Source organism: Carcharodon carcharias, chromosome 3, assembly GCF_017639515.1.
Source record: "Carcharodon carcharias isolate sCarCar2 chromosome 3, sCarCar2.pri, whole genome shotgun sequence".
Taxonomy (NCBI): Eukaryota; Metazoa; Chordata; class Chondrichthyes; order Lamniformes; family Lamnidae; genus Carcharodon; species Carcharodon carcharias.
This window is the reverse complement of record NC_054469.1, coordinates 16614890-16630372: the sequence shown is the minus strand read 5'-3', so window position 1 is coordinate 16630372 and position 15483 is coordinate 16614890. Positions and strand designations below refer to the sequence as shown.

Below are 15483 nucleotides of genomic sequence, written 5' to 3'. Positions count from 1 at the left end.
ACCCTTCCACCAATGGGAACAGTTTCTCCCTATCTACTCTGTCCAGGCCCCTCATGATTTTGAATAACTCTATCAAATCTCTCAATCTTCTCTTCTCCAAGGAAATAAGTCCCAACTTCTCCAATTTATCTACATCAATGAACCATGCACCTGCAGGGCCCTTTTGCAGTGGTCACAGTCCAACTAAATATTCACTGAGTGAAATCCCTTCCTGTTCCTGATGGTTCCTTGTGGGATCCTCGATATCCACATGCAGCGGATTACACCCTGCGCCTGAGGGAATCCAGCAATGACCCTGAAACCTGTTGTACCGTTAGCCTGAATGACCTGATTGGTGCAATACCGAATGTTGCGACCTGCCCGCTGGTCCAAGCTGTCCTTCAGCTGCCTGATGCAGTGATGGGTGGCTGGCTGCAAAGTCCCACAAACACCTCCCGATGAGGCCCGTAACCAGCCCCAGGCACAAAAGCTGAGAACCACAGCCACTTTCACTACCAGGGACAATGGGTGCCACCACATCCCAGTGGACTCAACTCCTCCTCCCTCATTCCGCACAGCTCCCACTACCACCAACCTTAGACAGACTCAGCCTTCAAGTACACTGGTGCTCCAACATCTCCGTGAAGCTAATCGTTCACTTGGAAACCCTGTCAGCTGAATTCTTTTTTAATTCACTCATGGGAAGTGGGCGTCACTGTTTAGGCCCATCTTTAATTGCCCTTGAGAACTGAATGCTAGGCCATTTCAGGGGGGCATTTAAGAGTCAGCCACGTTGCTGTGGGTCTGGAGTCACATGTAGGCCAGACCTAGTAAGGACGGCAGATTTCCTTCCCTAAAGGACATTAGTGAACCAGATGGGTTTTTACAACAGTTTCATGGTCATCATTAGACTTTTAATTCCAGATTTTTATTCAATTCAAATTCCACCATCTGCCATAGCGGGATTCCAACCTGGGCCCCCAGAGCATTATCGTGGTTCTCTAGATTTATGACATCTTTTGCAATCTCTCCTTTGCCTCCACCTATCACTGGTCTTCTATCCAGCTCCACCTGTCCCCCCACCCCCAACCTTAAACAGTACATATTTCACCACATTTCTACTTCTCTTTAGCTCTGAAGAAGAGTCACACGGACTCAAAATGTTCACTCTGTCTTTCTCTCCACAGATGCTGTCAGGCCTGCTGAGCTTTTCCGGCAAGTTTTGTTTTTGTCTCTGGGTTACTGGTCCAGCGACCATACCATCGCCTCCCCTTCTGTGAATATTAGCCTGTGTTATTGCCCCTGTGTGCCCTCCTAGTCTGCGTCCCATCACAGCCTCAACGGCTGGAGCTCTCCCTGGCCTAAGCAGCCAGGCTCCGTCAGCATTTCTCTCCCTCTCTCCTCGTCACCTGGAGGAGTCAGTCTCGGCGTGTGCAGAGCACCCATTGAATTTTGGAGTCTTCATAGCTCAAAGCCTCCTAACCTCCTGGCGCTGCACAAGAGTGCTGCAGTGGATCTAGTAGACACCCCAGCAGTAAGCGCCCTCCCCCATGGCCTCACTCTCTGTAAATCCTTCCAAGTGTACAAGCTCTCATTTGCCTGAGCCTCGGCCTGCCTGGGGGACAAAGCGGCTGTGCCCAACGGCTGCCAGTACCAGCCAACACCCGCCTGCCTCCGAGTTCTCCCCTGCATTGAGAAGGTGAGCTGCTGATGCTCTGCGGAGTCCACCTGCCCCAGGGAAGATTTAAATGGGCACTGCAAAATCACTCAATTAGCTACTTAACAGCCTTTTGTCCCCCCCCCACTTTATTCTCTTATGGGATGTAGGCATCACTGGCAAGGCCAGCCTTGGTTGCCCACCCCTAATTGCCCTTGAACTGAGGCCATTTCAGGGGGCAGTGAAGAGTGAACCACATCATTGTAAGTCTAGAGTCACACGTGGGCCAAACCAGGTACAGATGGAAAATTTCCTTCCCTAAAGGGCATTGGTGAACCAGGTGAGTTTTCATGGCAATCGACATTAGCTGTCATGGTCAGCATTACTGAGACAAGCTTCGTACTCCAGATTTTATTAATTGAATTTTCCACTAGTTGCCAAGATGGGATTTAAACCCAAGTCCCCATGGACCTCTGGATTACTCCACCTGTGACATTACCACTACAACACCATCTCCCCCAATTGCTGACTCACTGTCATCCTGAATGTTCCTGATCCCGTTGTCCAGATACCACCGGGCATGTTGCTCACAGGTCAGGGTTCCACTTGGACAGACACCTCCCCCCACCCCCTGATCCAAGCCTGTCACCACGGCACTGATAAAATTCCTACCCAACATCTCATCTGAGAGGCAGCTCCTCCAACAGTGCAGCACTCCCTCATTACTGCACTGGAGCATCAGCCTTGTGTATTGCACTCGAATGCTAGAGTGGGACACAAACCCACAATGTTCTGGTTGCTGAGGCAACAGTGCTATCTACTGAACCACAGCTGATGCTTAGCTATAAAGCCACAATAAACTGCAAGGGACCCAGGAGTAACAGTTCGGGTGTGTACATTATACAGAGGAATTTTTGATCAAGGTTCTCAAATGCTTACACATTTAGAGAAGGAATGTTTCACAGATTATGAAGAGGCTTCCTAAAGATAAAAATAAACTAATTGAGAAAAAATGATGCTTCTTTGTTTTTGATGTTTATGTTGATGCTATTGACGCTGGAAGGTTTTTTTATGGTTACCAGAAGGTATTGAAGATAAGCACAGGAGTGAGAAGGGGAGAGCAGTGATGTCATGTTCCATAGCTGTTTGTTGATGTGTGGCTCTAAATCCAAGCAATCATCCATCGCGACTGGCTGCCAGGTACCTGCTCCAATCAACCTCCGTCAAGCGCTGCACCTCTCTAAACCTCTCCAGTGCATGGAAATGCAAGAGGGTTGGAACATATACAACCACTGAATGAGAGGTGCACTGATGTGAGTAGGTTCATGACTTTTAACCAGTTAACCTTGCTAACCATCTTGCTGTCCATTCAGGACATTACTTGACGGCAAGTAATCCAAAGGAATTGCCCCTGTATGTGGCGCAGTGAGAGGGTACAGATATATGACATAACACGATGTGATGCAAAGTTAATCCACATCATCTCATGTTCCATAATGTGCTGTGACATAGCGTCACATGACGTCTTGTGACAGAGCTGAGTCCACATTTGCAAAGGGAAAATAAAGTAGGTTCTGTTTAGGAAACGGAACAAAGATTACCTTTAAAAACTATAAAAAGATCATTGAAACGATAAGCAAACAAATAAGCTTCATTTTAATAATGCTGCCCTTTGAAGGAAATTGCCTTGATTTTCTCATGAAAACAAAGTAACACTCACTATGCTCGACAAAGTTTCAGCACTTCTGATGGGCACAGAATCCAACATTGTTCTCTAGCCCTTGCCTCACTCCATGCACCTCGGACTGAGGCAGAAACCCCCCATTGAGGCTAAGTTTCTGCTTGGGCTCTAATGGTATGTTAGTCACATTGTTAAAATATGCAGGCAAGGGGCATTGGTTAATTAAGTATCTAGAGCACTTTTAAAGAGTGACTGCTGGGACAAGGGGTTATGCATTCTGTGAATGAACCTGTTATCAAGGAACGTATTAGTAACTAGTTTCATACTCTACCAACTGGTTTGAAACCAGGTTAAAATCAGACACCCCTCCCTTTACCTTCTCTGAGGAAAGTTATCAATTTCCCAACTCCCTTCCTCCTCTCCCCTCCCTGTCTTAATTTCCAGGGGAGGACAGATTTGGAGGTGAAGGGAGCAGAAGGAGGCGGAAGGGAAGGAGGAATGGAGGGAGGAAAAGAGATGAGAGGAGAGAAGGGTAGATGAGGGAATGGGATGGGTGTCTTAATTTCCACTGCCCCTTCCTTTCTGTTACAATCCCCCATCGACCCTCCTTTTCCATCCATCCCTCCTTCTCTCCCATTGAATTCTATTTTCCCTTACATCCATCCTGTTCGCTCGTTTACCCTCCTCTCCTCTCAACTCTTTTCCTCTCTCCATTCCTTCTCCCCTTCCACCTCCTTCTGTTCCTCTCCCCTCCAAACCTGCCCATCCCTGCCCCCACCTCAGCCCATCCCCCTCTTTCCCTTTGCTTTGCATCCCTCTCCTATTTTCTCCCTCTCTGTTCCCTCTCCCCCTCTCGTCGAAGCCATGAGATGTCACCTCAGCTGGAAGGCAGCACATCTTGACAAAGCAGCACTCCCTCAGTTAGTGCACTGGAGTGAGTGTTGCCCCAGGATTGAAGCTCAAAGCCCTGGTAAACCAATTCAACCACCACCGAACCCGGGGCCAAGAACCAAGCTGGTGTGCTGCCAGTGCAGAAGTCAATAAGTCACAGAGACAGGAAGGGGAGCAGCCCACAATGAATTTATATCCCTCAATCCCTGTCCTTAATTACAGTGTGCACTGCATCAAAAATATAAATTCTCCTCCCCCATGTAGATTTGAAAGGTAATTTGTACGTAGTGAAATGATAGATTACTCAAACATCACATTCTCTGCACACTCAGTAATTCTTTGATCAGTGGCTCCAATTTAAATATATCCTTTGCCGTAGTGAGAGCATTTGTAACTTAACTGTGCATTGAGCCCAACACAGTCGCTGACAAAGTGACACCGATCTTGCTCGGGGATGGGGTGCGGGGAGAGGCTGGGGGTTTAAGTGTCAATTCCTTCTTACCAGAGGCAGCAGGAGGATGGCGATCAACAAGCAATCCATGGTGTCGGTCCGTCAGAAGATCACCCTCAGATCAACAGCGCAGGGAAAGCAAAATTACATTACATTCCGATCAGGTTTTCAGTGGCTGCTGAAGATCTTTGCTCCTGTGGCGAGATGCAGCTGCATTCCTAGTGTCCTCACAGACTGTTCCTGCAGCACTGGAGGAAATAAATAAAAAAAAACAAGGAGAAGAATCAGCAAAAATGAACGCCAGGAAGATTTAAAAAGGATGAGAGAGAGAAATAAAAGGCGGGAGATATATCAGATCGGATGCCACTGAAACGAATTTCCAGTAAAGGAATAACAGGCATTACTTTAAGATGATGCTCAATGGTGGTGAGTGGCTCTAAATGACGGTTGCAAATACTGATGAGCCATCTCATTAAACACATTTAATAACCGTTATCCTTTTCTGAGTCTTGCACTCACACTAAAACAAGCAGCAGTGAGCTTCATAACAGGACTGCAGAACGGTAGCAATCAGCAATCGATGAAGCGGGAGGGGAGGTGGAGAGAGAGAAAGGACAGAGACACAGATAGAGAAAGAGAGAGAGAGAGACGGAGAGAGAGAAAGAGAGAGAGAGAAAGAGAGAAAGAGAGAGGAATAAGGCACCTCTAGATTTCATTCATAAATTCCAACTTCAGCATTCGTCATCACTACATGTTCCAGTAAACAGGGACTGGAGCCGTGATTCATAAAACCTCCTTTCCTCTTTCCAGCTCAGGTAAACTGCGGGGATACATGGCAGCCGTGGCTCTGCATGTAAAGTCCCCTGTTTACATATGCATGAAAAGCATCAGAGTAAATTCCACTTCATTATCAGAGCCGCATGCCAAGCGTCAGCAAGTGGCCATTTTATTTCGATTTAGCCTCTTCCCATTCTCGTCCCTCGTTATCAAGTGTGAAAGCCACAAGACTGAAAATCTCTGGAAGTGTTTGGCATGGCAGCGTGTGTATCGGTACGTGAAAAGTAAACCTAGGACACAATTTCAAGCTCCATCGCTACCAGTTAGCAAATTGAGAACTTCTATTCATTTGGCCTCTTGCAACATTGTCAGAATATCCCAAAGCATCTGACGGGCAATAAATTACTGTTGTCCGATATTTAAACACTACGGCTAGTTTGACCCTGAGCCCATCTCCCAGAGCTTCCTCTTCAAAAGCGTGCCCCTGGATCTCGTACGTCCACCTGAGGGAGGGTAGACAGGATTTCAGTCTAAGCTGAAAGACGGCACCTCCAGCAGTGCAGCACTCTCTCCGCACTGCACCTGAGTGTCAGTATAGATTTAATGCTTCAGTCTGTTGTGTGTGGTGGTCTCTCTTTCCTCCTCAGTCGTTGAAGTGGTGTCTCCCCCGCCTCCCAAATTTGTGCCCAGGAACTCCATGTTTGAATTGCTCTAGTTGGGTTTCTGCCCTGCCCTCAACTCCGAATGGTTTATGATGTGACTGCGAAAAAGGCATATTTTCCCTCCTCATTCACCTTGACCCGTCCGCAGCCTTTGATGTGGTTGACCACACCATCTACCATCTGCTGTCGCCCTGCTGGGTAGGACTGCTGTTGTGAGATTGTAGCCAGAGGATGACTTGCAATGGCTTCTCTCATACTCTTACCCCTGTCGTCCCCCAAGGATCTTTCCTTGCCCTGCACCCCCACACCCTCCAGTCCGCCATTTATCACCTTCGTGCTGCCCCTCAGCAACACCATCTGAAACGTGCAAACTGACGACATCCAACTCTGCCCCACCTCGATACCACCCCCCTTGCTATATAAATTGTCCGGCCGCTTATCTGACACCCGGTGGCTGGGCGAACAGAAATTTCCCCCAATTAGATACTGAGAAGACAGAAGCTGTTGTCTCCAGCGCCCGCCACGAAGTCTGCTCCCACGGCAACGATTCCATCGCCCTCCCTAGCAAGGGTCTGAGGCGCAAACGGACTGATCACAACCTTCTCGTCACACTTGACGCCCCAGGATAAGCTCTCAGCCGCTTATCTGCACCGTCTGCCCATTTCCACCTCCGTAACGTTACCCGTCTTGGACCCTGCCTCACCCACTCTTGCCTGGTCTCCCACATTCTGTCCTCCGTCAGCTTATCATCCAAAGCTCTGTTCTCCGGCTCTTAACTCGTATTCAGTCCTCATTTACAATCAGCTCTCCTGCGCCTGCTGATCGCCACTGACTCCCAGCTGAAGTCTGGGTAGTAAAAACCTCGACCTCGTCTCCAAATCCCTCTGTGGCCTCGCCACCCACCCACCCCGCCCCCATCCCTATCTCTGCAATCTCCTCCAGCCCCGCAACCCTCTGAGATACCTCTGCTCCTCTAATCTGGCCTCCTGCGCCTCCCCCCGGTTTTAAACCGCTGCAACATCTGTCTGGGTGCCGAGCTCAGGAATTTGCCACCCTGGACCTCTCCCCTCTTACCTCACTCCCCTCCTTTAAGGCATTCCTGCAAACCTAGCTCTTGGGCCAAGTTTTCGGACAAGAATAGAGGCAGCTCAGCAGAAATATGGGACACGGAATGTGTCGACTTTTCACACTGCAGAGGACAGATGGTGACGGCATGGAATCCAGGCAAGGGTAGGAAAGTAAACATTATTTAGACTTACCCTGTGACAGGATAGGACCCCCCCCCCACCTCCACTCCCCCCCTCCCCACCCCCTGCTCCACTAAGCCTCTAGTGACTTGTACGTTGATCTTCTCCATTCAAACACAGATGACCCTGTTCTTGTCTCGAGCTGGTCTGCATTAGGCCGCTCACCCGCTCCCTGTGAAAATTTGTAAGCGAGCCCCTCCACCGAGCTCTGTAAGTGCCTTAATTGGCCTAAGCGTTTCTGTGGGCGAGATCGCTGGCCATCCCAACCCTTCTTCCCTCACAAACGTTGCCTGAATCAGGAATGGAGATGGCAAAACCACCCGCAGGGCGTTGGCACCATTGATTTTGGACACCCACCTCTGTTCCGACCCCAGTCCAGCCATTGAAAATCCAGCCCCTGTTGGTCACTTCATTCATCTATATCCCTGTGTGAGATACGTCGCTCTTGATAATGCCCACTCACTGCTTCCTCACTGTCTCATTCTACGAGTGCGGGGTATAAGAGGGAAAAATCAAGCTGTTTCTTGTGGAAGCCATGCTCTTACCATTTAGGAAGAATCTTTCTCCCTCAATTGGCATCACAGGAGCTGGTTATCCAGCCATAACCTCAATACTGTTTGTGGGAGCTTGCTGTGCACAAATTGGCTGCTGCGTTTCCTACATTACAACAGCGTCTGCACTTCAAAAATATTACACTGGCTATAAAGCACTTTGGGGAGTGTGGAAGATGTGAAGGCAACTATATCATTCTTGATCCTTCGTACAATGGACGCTCCCTGTGGCTTCCATCAACCAACTCATCTACTTCTCTTTAGCTCTGAAGAGGAGTCGTATGGATTCAAAATGTTAACTCTGTTTCTCACTCCGTAGATGCTGTCAGGCCTGCTGAGTTTTCAGTTTTTATTTCAGATTTCCAGCATCCGCAGCATTTTGCTTTTCTTTTAGCTCATCTCTACTCCAAGTAACTTTTTCTTGTCAACATACCTCATGTTCCAACACTTGCAATAGTGTTGGCATAACTGACATAAAAAATTCATTCATGGGATGTGGGCATTGCTGGCTAGGCCAGCATTTATTGCCCTTGTTTAGGGTCAACCACATTGCTGTGGGTCTGGAGTCACATGTAGGCCAGACTGGGTAAGGACAGCAGATTTCCTTCCCTAAAGGACATTAGTGAACCAGATGGGTTTTTACAACAATTGACAATGGTTTCATGGTCATGACCACACTTTTAATTCCAGTTTTTCTTTACTGAATTTAAATCTCACCAACTGCTGTGGTGGGTTTTGAACCCATGTCCCCAGAACGTTACCCAGGGTCTCTGGATAACTGGGCCAATGATAATACCACTACACCATGGCCTCCCCCCCACCTGAGAGGTGAGTGCTGCAGAAAAACCTTTACGTGCCTTCTCAATACATTACTCCAAATGTCAATCTTAGAAATGTACAGCACAGAAGGAGGCCATTTGGCCCATCGCGTTTGTGCCAGCTGGCAAGCAGCCACCCAGTCTAATCTCACTTCCCAGCTCTTTTGGCCTTCAAGTGCGTATCCAAACTTTTAAAAAAAATGTTGTGAAGGTTTCTGCCTCTAACAGCCTTTCAGGCAGTGTCCTCCAGATCCCCACCACGCCCAGGTGAAAAAAACTCCCCTCGAGACCCTCCTTCCCTCAATGTATGCACCCACACCCCCGCGCCCCCCCCCACCCCCCCCACCCCAAGTCAATGCAGACCTCAACCAAGGAGACCCGGGCCTCCCTATGCACTTGAATTGGCGGAGATTGTTTCTGGCAGTCATACAAGGAAATGTGAGCATGATTAAAAGGTACATGCAGTGTTTGGCACTTAGAGTTTTAATAGACATATGAGACATTGCCTGTTAATATCTGGGTTAATAGAAACGAACGTCATTCCCTGCCTCTCAGAGCCATCTTATTACACCGAGTGCTTTTAGGTTTTAGTTTTATTGAGTGCAGCCTGGAAGAATTACATTTGTTGAAACATTAAAGCAGTTACCTCTCTTTCCTACAATCTTGGAAAACCAAGATTGACATTTCTTGACTTTTTTTTTTACCTCATCCTCTGCTTGTTTCAACCTCGAGGTGGGTTCCTGCACCGTCACAAGCGTAAGGCCGGATTGAGGGAAGCCATTCGGCCCATCGTGCGTATGTGTCCGTGGAAATGCGTGATCACCGACGGGAGCATTCCGCTGCCTCTGAGTGTGATTATTCCAACACTCCCCTGACCAGCCTCCCGTCTTTCGCTCTCCATAAACCGGAGGTCACCCAAAGCTCTGCTGCCCATGTCCTTGCATCAACTCCTGTTAACCCATTGCCTCTGTGCTGGCTGATCTACACTGGCTTCCGGTGCCTCAGTCTGAAAATTCTTCATGGCTTTTCTGACATTCAGCTTCTGACTGTTGCACTTTCCTCTGTCTAAGCGTTGGACAATCCCATTATCTTCAGACCCAGTCCACGCTCACTCCTCACCCCTCTACTCACAGACCACCACTGGCCCATTGTCCTCAGTGCCTTAAAATCCTTGCTTTTATGTTTAAGGTTACGTCCTTATCAGTCTCTGAAGTCATCTTTAGTCGTACAATTAGCCCCTGTTCTCCCAAATTCTCCCCGTCACTGACTCTGATCTTTATACATTCCACCTTCAGCCCAACATTAGAGGCTGTATTTTTGGCCATTAAGGCTGAAGGGTACACTGTAGAAACTCACCAAGGCTCCTTGGACAGCACCGTCCAAACCCATGGCCACCACCATCTAGAAGGACAAGGGCGGCAGACACATAGAGTCATAGAGGTCTACAACAGAAAAAGGCCCTTTGGCCCATCGAATCTGCACCAGTCAAGCAAGTACTAACTATTCTGATCCTATTTTCCAGCACTAGGCCCACAGCCTTGTATGCCATGGTATTGCAAGTGCACATCCATATACGTCATAAATGTTATGAGGGTTTCTGCCTCTACCATCCTTTCAGGCAGTGAGTTCCAGATTCCCACCACCCTCTGGGTGAAAAAATTCTTCCTCACATCCCCTCTAAACCGCCTGCCCCTTACCTTAAATCCATGCCCCCTGGTTATTGATCCCTCCACCAAGGGGAAAAGTTCCTTCCTGTCTATCCTATCTATGACCCTCATAATTTTATACACCTGAGTAATGTCCCCCCTCAATCTCCTCTGCTGCAGGGAAAATAACCCCCGTCTATCCAATCTCTCCTTATAACTAAAACTCTCCAGCCCAGGCAACATCCTGGTAAATCTCCTCTGCACTCTCTCTAGTGCAATCACATCCTTCCTATAATGCAGATTCCAGAACTGCACGCAATACTCTAGCTGTGGCCCAACCAGCATTTTATACAGTTCCAGCATAACCTCCCTGCTATGATATTCAATGCCTCGGCTAATAAAGGCAAGTATCCCATATGCCTCTTAACCACCTTATCTATCTGTCCCGCAACCTTAAGGGACCGGTGGACATGCACACAAAGGTCGCTCTGATTCTCAGTACTTCCCAGGATCCTACCATTCATTGTGTATTCCCGTGCCTTGTTTGTCCTGCCCAAGTGCATCACCTCACACTTACATAGGAACACCATCACCTGGAAGTCACCACACCTCCAAGTCACTCACCATCCTGACTTGGAAATATATCGCCATTCCTTCACTGTCACTGGGTCAAAATCCTGGAACTCCCTTCTTAACAGCACTGTGGGTGTACCTACACCACATGGACTGTAGCGGTTCAAGAAGGCAGGCAGCTCACCACCACATTCTCAAGGGCAATTAGGGATAGGCAATAAATGCTGGCCCAACCAGCGACGCCCACATCCCGTGAATGAATTTTTAAAATCTAAAATTTCTTTCCTAAATTACTTTGCACCCCCCTTCTGTTCTCCTTTAGAACTCTCCTTTAAAGCAACCTCTTTGACCAAGCCTTCTGTCATTCTCCCTACTGTCTGCTTCTTGGGCACAATTTTGGGACTTTTTCCCGATGTTAAAAGGGCGCTGTGTAAGTGTGGGTTGTTGTTGTAGCCTTCCCAACGCTTGGTGTAAACTCAGGTAAAAATAGCCCATCAAGGAACTCCATCACAACACAGTAAACATTTGCCCCCCCCGAAACAGTCCACTCGCCATCTACACATCATTGTAAAGATGACCATTTTGTTCTGCAGGTAAACATTTCCAGGCAAGCTCAGTCTGCTCAAGTGGAGCATTCTCATGGTGGCGGGCTGTGACTAGTGGAGTGCCACAAGGACGAGTGCTGGGGCCTTGGGTTTTGACAATCTATGTTACTGATTTAGACGACGGGACAGGGAGTAATGTATCTAAATTTGCTAATAACACCAAGCTGGGTGGGAAGGTAAGCTGTGAGGTGGACACAGAGAGGCTGCAAAGAGATAGAGACAGGTTAGGTGAGCGGGCAACAAGATGTCAGATGGAGTATAACGTGGGGAAGTGTGAGGTTATTCACTTTGGTCATGAGAATAGAAAAGTGGAATTTTTTATTAAAAGGTATGGAACTTGTAAATGTTGATGTTCAGAGGGACTTGGGTGTTGCATGTACAAAGAACACTAAATTAGCATTGAGGTACAGGAGGCAATTAGGAAGGTAAATGGCACGTTGGCCTTTATCGCAAGGGGGATTGGAACATAAGAATAAAGAGGTCTTGTTACAATTCACAGAATCGTAGAAGAATAGAGTGGTAACAGAACAGAGGAAGGCCATTTGGCCCATTGTGTTTTGTGCTGGCTCTCTGAAGGAGCCATTTACCTAACGCCATTCACCCACCCTGCACATTTTCCTTTTCCGACAAAGATCCAATTCCCTTCTTAAAGCCTTGATTGAACCTCTCAACCTTCTCCTGTCCAAGGAAAACAGCCCCGGCTTCTCCAAGGGGGACCCTATCATGTTTCTGGGAGGGAGGAGAAGGCGTGAGGGCGGATGCGCGGGAGATGGACCGGACACGTTTGAGGGCCCTGTCAACGACCATGGGTGGAAAACCTCGGTTAAGGAAGAAGGAGGACATGTCAGAGGAACTGTTTTTGAAGGTAGCATCATCGGAACAGATGCGACGGAGGCGAAGGAACTGAGAGAATGGGATGGAGTCCTTACAGGGAGTGGGGTGTGAGGAGCTGTAGTCGAGGTAGCTGTGGGAGTCTGTGGGTTTGTAATGGATATTGGTGGACAGTCTATCACCAGAGATTGAGACAGAGAGGTCAAGGAAGGGAAGGGAAGTGTCAGAGATGGACCATGTGAAAATGATGGAGGGGTGGAGCTTGGAAGCAAAATTAATAAATTTTTCCAAGTCCCGACGAGGGCATGAAGCAGCACCGAAGTAATCATCGATGTACCGGAGAAAGAGTTGTGGGAGGGGGCTGGAGTAGGACTGGAACAAGGAATGTTCCACATACCCCATAAAGAGACAGGCATATCCCCCTTGTCCTCACTTATCACCCCACCAGCCTCCGCATTCAAAGGATCATCCTCCGCCATTTCTGCCAACTCCAGCATGATGCCACCACCAAACACATCTTCCCTTCACCCCCCTTATCGGCATTCCGTAGGGATTGTTCCCTCCAGGACACCCTGGTCCACTCCTCCATCACCCCCTACTCCTCAACCCCCTCCTATGGCACTACCCCATGCCCACGCAAAAGATGTAACACCTGCCCCTTTACTTCCTCTCTCCTCACCGTCCAAGGGCCCAAACATTCCTTTCAAGTGAAACAGCATTTCACTTGCATTTCCCCCAACTTAGTCTACTGCATTCATTGCTCCCAATGTGGTCTCCTCTACATTGGAGAGACCAAATGTAAACTGGACGACCGCTTTGCAGAACACCTGCGGTCTGTCCGCAAGAATGACCCAAACCTCCCTGTCGCTTGCCATTTTAACACTCCACCCTGCTCTCTTGCCCACATGTCTGTCCTTGGCTTGCTGCATTGTTCCAGTGAAGCCCAACGCAAACTGGAGGAACAACACCTCATCTTCCGACTAGGCACTTTACAGCCTTCCGGACTGAATATTGAATTCAACAACTTTAGGTCTTGAGCTCCATCCTCCATCCCCACCCCCTTTCTGTTTCTTCCCCCTTCCTTTTGTTTTTTCCAATAAATTATATATATTTTTCTTTTTCCCACCTATTTCATTATTTTTAAATATTTTTAAACCTTTTATGCTCCTCCCACCCCCACTAGAGCTATACCTTGAGTGCCCTACCATCCATTCTTAATTAGCACATTCGTTTAGATAATATCACCAACTTTAACACCTATGTGTTCTTTTGTTCTGTTGTCTGTGACATCTTTTGATGATCTGCTCCTATCACTGCTTGTTTGTCCCTACAACCACACCACCCCCCTCCACTTCTCTCCCCCCACCCAAACCCCCCCCGACCACCTTAAACCAGCTTATATTTCACCCCTTTCTTGTATTCACTCAGTTCTGTCGAAGGGTCATGAGGACTCGAAACGTCAACTCTTTTCTTCTCCGCCGATGCTGCCAGACCTGCTGAGTTTTTCCAGGTAATTCTGTTTTTGTTTTGGATTTCCAGCATCCGCAGTTTTTTTGTTCATATCCACTGGAGTTTAGAAGAATGAGAGGCGCCCTTATTGAAACAGATCCTGAGGTGGCTTGACAGGGTAGATGCTGAAAGGATGTTTCTCCTTGTGGGGGAGACTAGAACGAGGGGACATAGTTTAAAAATAAGAGGTCTCCCATTTATTATGGAGCCGAAGAGAATGTTTTTCTCTGAGGGTCACAGGTCTGTGAAACTTTCTTCCCCAGATAGCAGTGGAGACAGGGTCATTCATTATGTTTAAGGCTGAGGTAGATAGATTCTTAATTGACAAGGGAGTCAAAGGGTATAAGGGAGCAGGAAGGAAAGGGGAGTTGAGACCACAATCAGATCAACCATGATCTTATTGAAAGGCGGAGCAGGCTCATGGGGCTGAATTACCTACTCCTGCTCCTAATTCATATGTTCATATGTACTCTCCCTTGTCCTCATTCTTATTCTTCCTGTTCTTTTCCATAGCCAACCTAAAACTTATGATACGGTGATCAGTACACCCTAAACGTTCCCCTTATAGCACTTGATCCACTTGGCCCACCTCATTCCCAAGAACCGGGTCCAGCAATGCTTCCTTTCTTGTTAGACTGGAAACACACTGCTATAGAAAATTCTCCTGAACACACTCCAGAAATTTTTGCCTCCTCTCCGCTCTTTACGCTACTACTATCCCAGGCTATATTCGGATAATTAAACCCCCATTGTAATTTTACAGGTAGGACCACACCTAGAACACCATGTGCAATGTTGGTCTCCATATTGAAGAGAGGAAGCACTTACGTTGGAAACGGCACAGCGAATGTTCACCAAACTGGCCTCTGGGCTGAGAGGGTTGTCCTATGATGAGAGGCTGAGTAGGTTACATCCTTTCCACATGTGCCCTGTCAAGCCCCTCAGGATCTTAAATGTTTCAATCAATTCGGGGGAGACTATATTGATTGGGTTGGGTTTCTACTCTCAGGGGTTAAGAAGAGTGAAAGGGGATCTCATTGAATGTACAAGATTCTAGAGGGGTTTGACAGGGTAGATACTGAGAGGTCGCTTCCGCTGGCTGGAGAATCTAAAACAGGGGAGCACAGTCTCAGGATAAGGGGCCGGTCATTTGGGACTGAGATGAGGAGAAATTTCTTCGCTCAAAGAGTTGTGAAAGGTTGGAATTCTCTACCCCCAGAGAGCTGTGGGTGTTCCGAGATGAATATATTTAAGTCTGCGATTGAGTTTTGATCACTCAGGGAATTAAAGCGTATGGAGAGTGGGTGGAAAAGTGGAGTCAAAGCCCAAGAGCAGTCATGATCTTATTGGACGGCGGAGCAGGCTCGATGGGCTGTGTGGTCTACTCCTGCTCCAAATTCGTACGTTCTTATGCAAGCCCGAAACAAGCTGCTCTGAAGAGCGATGAATAAGATTCTTTATTTGATGAGTTCCAGATCACATGGTGTCTTCCCTCTAACTGGTATAAACTGTGCATTGCTCTGTCTCACTGTATTACCATTTTCACTGAACACTTGTCAACAATACTTACAAATTAAGTATTTACTTAGAGGCTGATTACAAACA

At 47.8% G+C, this 15483-nt stretch overlaps 1 protein-coding gene across 1 annotated transcript in view; it reads right to left on the bottom strand.

Annotated features, from left to right (window-relative positions):
• The window catches only part of LOC121276452 (pituitary adenylate cyclase-activating polypeptide type I receptor-like), a 224143-nt gene that overhangs the window by 153112 nt on the left and 55548 nt on the right, over nucleotides 1-15483 (bottom strand). The window contains exon 3 of the mRNA XM_041184869.1: nucleotides 4711-4907. Within this exon, the coding sequence (XP_041040803.1) occupies nucleotides 4711-4749 (39 nt within the window). The 5' untranslated portion in view covers nucleotides 4750-4907. The remainder of the gene's footprint in view (nucleotides 1-4710; nucleotides 4908-15483) is intronic.